Source organism: Poromitra crassiceps (genome assembly GCF_964638095.1).
Source record: "Poromitra crassiceps genome assembly, chromosome: 12".
NCBI classification, from domain to species: Eukaryota; Metazoa; Chordata; class Actinopteri; order Beryciformes; family Melamphaidae; genus Poromitra; species Poromitra crassiceps.
This window is the reverse complement of record NC_139632.1, coordinates 19,921,326-19,926,325: the sequence shown is the minus strand read 5'-3', so window position 1 is coordinate 19,926,325 and position 5,000 is coordinate 19,921,326. Positions and strand designations below refer to the sequence as shown.

Genomic DNA, 5,000 nt, shown 5'->3' with positions numbered 1-5,000 from the left:
GGCTATCACGTCCCCTCAAAAGGTACAATTAATAGCTGCGCTGAGAAGTTTTTTTTTAACGTAATGAGTAGCCGGCTATTGATTGTTAATGTGTTCAACTATCAATTAAGGAAAATTCACAAAAATGTGCAACCCTAGTTGAGTGTATTCGGGCCTAGCGCAGAATCGCAAGGTTCAGAGTTGATGGTAAAGGTTCAGCGGTCACTCACCAGCGGTGCGGAGGTCACAGGCCAAAGCCAGCTCCAGCCCGCCTCCCAGCGCAAAGCCGTCCACCGCCGCAATGGTTGGCATGGGCAACGAAGCTGCCGTGGTAGAAGAACACAAGGAGAGCAGACTTCACACACACACACACAAACCTGAGCTACAAACACAGTGATTCAGACAGTGTGTACATAGTATACAGTTTAAAGACCTGAGGGATGATATAGGATAAAACAAAGGTGCGACCACCAATCCTTCGGGTGCAAGAGGTGACATTTCAGAAAGGCCGTACAGGGAGGGTTGGCAGAAGTGAAAGACAAAGAGAGATAGGAGAGACAATATGAACACCAAATAGGCTTTTCAGAAGGTGGGAACGCTCCGTGGATGTGAGTGACCCTTAACCCGACATGCCGTCACTTACTGACCCCGCCTCTTTTTTGACAAAGATCTGAACATCTCTTTATGCAGTTTGACACTTCGCTGATTGAGTGTGAAACTCCCCGCCTGGTCTACTCCATCTTCTGTGAATGTCCCAGCCAGGGCTGCATCTGGACCCGTTATCTGGAAAACATCCACCATCATACCACTGGCCAGCACCCACGAAGCCCTGTCCCTCTGAAGCAAATCAGTACCAGCCACTCACTCCAATCATGATGAAGTGACTCAAACCGTTGAATTGTATCCTCCCTGTCCCAGACCACAGGTGGACTCCCTGCAGTTTGCCTACAGAGCCAAGCGATGGACAGAGGATGCTGACGTCTCCTCCATAATCTCCTGCAACACCTGGGAGTATCTGGGCCGTCATGGCAGAAGCCTCTTGATTTCAGCTCCTCCTCTAATAACACCCAACACCAGCAGATGATTCTCGTCTGTCACCATCTTTCAGATACTCTGATGACCTAGCCATACTTTCACTCCTGCAGGGCAGTGACACTGTTACAGCCTGTCAGCAGCCCATCTCTCACTCATGTCACACAGTGATTTGCAGACTATTTGTACCTGAACATTTCTAAAAGTAAAATACTTCTCAAATAAAAGTCCACAAACTTAGAAACAGCAATGATTATGAGCTCTACAAAAGTTAAAAGCTTACATTTTTTCACAAATGCATATAGAGACACTGCATGAAATAGGCCACGCCCATCACGGGGGACATCGCTCCGTTCGCTCCCATAGACCATCGTCATTTTCCTTGAATTAAACATACTAGCTAAAAGCTGTTGTGTGGTGGGCTGCGCAGACAACAAATGTAAAAAATCGCCAGTTAAAGTTATTTTGTACTCCTGAGCAAAACAAGGAAGCCACTGAGAATTGGCGAGAAGAAAAATGTGGATCTAGCTGTCAAGGAAGTAAGTTGGAGTGTTCATCTTCCGTATATACAATCTTTTTGTGCAACACGCAACCATGCACGCGACATAGGAGAATGCCAGGATTGGAGGGGGGGTTTCTGTTTCCCCCCGTTTTGGGCGTGGTTTCTGAATGATGACGCGCTCCGCAGTGTCTCTACAGTACCTGCCTTGGTCACATCCTGACAAAGCCTCATTTGAGCTGAACCCTGTTAGTCAGTCAGTCACCTATCTATCCATCTATCTATCTATCTATCTATTTATTATATTCTGACTCACACACAAGTGTACGCTATCAGGTCAGTTTTTTGGGGGGAACACTTGTTCACCCTCATCCACCACTTGCATGTAGACAACTTAACACCTCACCTACTCCTCCTTACCAATCTGATTCATGAGGGAGCGCAGGCCGTGAACAAACAGATCAGACTCTACGTTGTCCATCAGAGCTCTCTCTTTCAGATCGGCACCTGCACCAAAACACACACACATACACACCATCGCACGTCATGAATAACGCACACTTTGATCACAGATGTAGCTAGATCACTAACCAGCTTCAGGGGGACTTTAGAGGTTACAAAATAATATGAAAAGTCATCAAGTCACCCACCTGCACAGAAAACCCCTGGGACTAAACTCCTGAAGACCACCACGCGCACAGCGGAGTCATGGGACAGAGAAGACACCAGCTGCCCCATCTGCACACACAGGACAGTGTATATCAGTCACCAGTGTGTTGTGTGTGTGTGTGTGTGTGTGTGTGTGTGTGTGTGTGTGTGTGTGTGTGTGTGTGTGTGTGTGTGTGTGTGTGTGTGTGTGTGTGTGTGTGTGTGTGTGTGTGTTTTTGGAAAGGGGACATGCCTACCTGTGACACAAACACATGGCCCAGAGCGTTTCTTGCTTTGTGTCGGCACATCAACACCTCCACTACTCCTGAGACAAACAGCAGCAGAGAGGCAGATAAATGGCTTGATAAATGATTGTGTGTGTGTGTGTGTGTGTGTGTGTATGTGTGTGTGTGTGTGTGTGTGTGTGTGTGTGTGTGTGTGTGTGTGTGTGTGTGTGTGTGTAACAAGCTGGGGTAGACCTGTCCTGTAAAATAAAATTAACTGATATTAGGTTACATGACTGAACTGAATGGCTGTGTGTGTGTGTGTGTGTGTGTGTGTGTGTGTGTGTGTGTGTGTGTGTGTGTGTGTGTGTGTGTGTGTGTGTGTGTGTGTGTGTGTGTGTGTGTGTGTGTGTGTGTGTGTGTGTGTGTGTGTGTGTGTGTGTGCCTGCGTATGTAGTCTAAAGTTTGAGTGGATTTGATGAATGATTAATCACAATGTATTTATAAAAATGGCTCCCTACCAGCGTCTTCGCCATCTAACCGCTTCAGATCCACTTCTACGGGATCTGTCGCCTCTGTGTGTTGCATACGGGTGTGTGTGCGAGTGTATCCCGTCAGAGGGCGAGCGCCACCGGGCAGCTGTCTCACTCCGAGCCGGGAAATCAGACCGGGAGTCGAGGCGTGTGAACCCGGCAGAATGACACCTAAGCCCCGCCACGACACACACCGCGACACGGCCAGTCTGCGCAGAAAGGTCATCACGCTTCTTGATCCTTTTCTTTCTTGATTGACAAAGATGAAGTTGTTCCTACAGGTTGTCTCGTTACCTCCTTGGTTGCTTTGGTTACACTAGCAAGCAAACAGGCAGCTTGAGATTGCACTACTACAGGAAGTTGAGCGGCTGCCTGTTTCTTACTATAAAAGGGGCGGGGCCTGGTGGTGATCTGTGACTGCGTGCTCTTGTCCAAACTTGCAAGTCACAAACCAAAAAATACCAAAATAAGCTACTACTAGCAGCTTGTTTGTGAATGATGCTAGTATTTTTTGTTGGCTGGATGATGATGATGGTGGTGGTGGTGGTGGAGGTGGTGGTGAAGTGTGTGTGTGTGTGTGTGTGTGTGTGTGTGTGTGTGTGTGTGTGTGTGTGTGTGTGTGTGTGTGTGTGTGTGTGTGTGTGTGTGTGGTGGAGGTGGTGGTGGTGAAGTGTGTGTAGGTGTGTGTGTGTGTGTGTGTGTGTGTGTGTGTGTGTGTGTGTGTGTGTGTGTGTGTGTGTGTGTGTGTGTGTGTGTGTGTGTGCGCGCGTGTGTGTGCGTGTGTGTGTGTGTGTGTGTGTGTGTGTGTGTGTGTGTGTGTGTGTGTGTGTGTGTGTGTTCTCCACTGGGGGGGGGGGGGGGGGTTGTAAATGTGCACCACAGATACATTGGGGACTTGTCTGTGAACTGAGATATTTTTTGCATGAACTGAGATATTTTGATCATAAACATTTCGTTTTATAAAGCCTTATTAATGTATTATAATGTCTTATGAATGTACTCATAATGCATTATAGACATGACCTTCATAAAAAGTGTTACCATATTGTTGTTGTGGTTGTTATATTAGTAGTAGTAGTAGTAGTACTACTAGTAGGCTACTAGTAGTAGTAGTCGTAGTATTATTAATTTTTCACAATGTTGATATTAAATTATAGGAAGCATCCAGAGACTTACGCACATCTACTAGTTGGTGCTGAGCTCAACTGTACCAAACAGGGACGTAAATGAAAAAAGGGCTCGCAAAACAAGTTTAAATAGCTCCCGTGGACAACATTTATTAGGACAAACAGTTTCGGCCTGGTTCGGGCCTTCGTCAGTGTCAAATATTCAATTATAGCCATAAATATTAGCCTACATATTGCTGGGGGTCACTTTGGCAAGATTCAAGGGGGGGGGGGTGATTGTTTTTCTCTCCATCTGTGTGCCCTCTTCTTTCTCTCTCTGTCTCACACACATACACACACACACACACACACACACACACACACACACACACACACACACACACCTGTACACTGTTGTCCTCTAGCCTGGTGTCCTGTCTGAAGTGTCCAGTCATCTTTGGCCAGACAAAAGGGGGTGTTGAGGTAAGGTTTTCCGTGCGGCTGCTCATGTCTAGTCTGACCATGCATTATTGAGCAGGTCTTTACAGGTTATGCAATTAGGTACAGTCAGACAGCGGCTCTGATGGCATGGCACAACAGCCCAGGAAGCAACGGACGGGGGGCAGGTGTGTATGTGCGTGTGCATGTGCTTCAGAGCTTCATTCAGGGATGTCATCAAATTTGACCTCTGAAAGATTGAAGTCTAAATTATTTTAGCAGGGACCATCTGATTTCATTATCACACTGTTATGCAAAAACAATTGTTATGCAACAATCTATTGGCTCCAGAGTGCCCCCCCCCCCCCCCCCCCCCCCAGCACCGAGCCAGCTCTCTTTATCAGTTTGCTCTGATGCTGCTGCCCCAACAGGTGGCTGAAAAGAGAATCGCACTCACCACCACAACAGACTGGTAAAATACTGTATATGCAACATCTTTTGCTCCACACATTGAAGGATCTGAGTCTCCTAAGAAAGTAGA

The 5,000-nt window shown here is 47.0% G+C and overlaps 1 protein-coding gene across 1 annotated transcript in view; it reads right to left on the bottom strand.

The window, feature by feature from the left end:
* Positions 1–3,250, bottom strand: part of echdc2 (enoyl CoA hydratase domain containing 2) — a 7,150-nt gene extending 3,900 nt beyond the window's left edge. The window contains exons 1-5 of the mRNA XM_083647700.1: positions 2,904–3,250; positions 2,416–2,483; positions 2,161–2,248; positions 1,931–2,017; positions 210–302 (exon numbers count right to left, since the gene is read on the bottom strand). Of these exons, the coding sequence (XP_083503826.1) occupies positions 210–302; positions 1,931–2,017; positions 2,161–2,248; positions 2,416–2,483; positions 2,904–3,141 (574 nt within the window). The 5' untranslated portion in view covers positions 3,142–3,250. The remainder of the gene's footprint in view (positions 1–209; positions 303–1,930; positions 2,018–2,160; positions 2,249–2,415; positions 2,484–2,903) is intronic.
* Between the last annotated feature and the right edge of the window lie 1,750 nt (positions 3,251–5,000).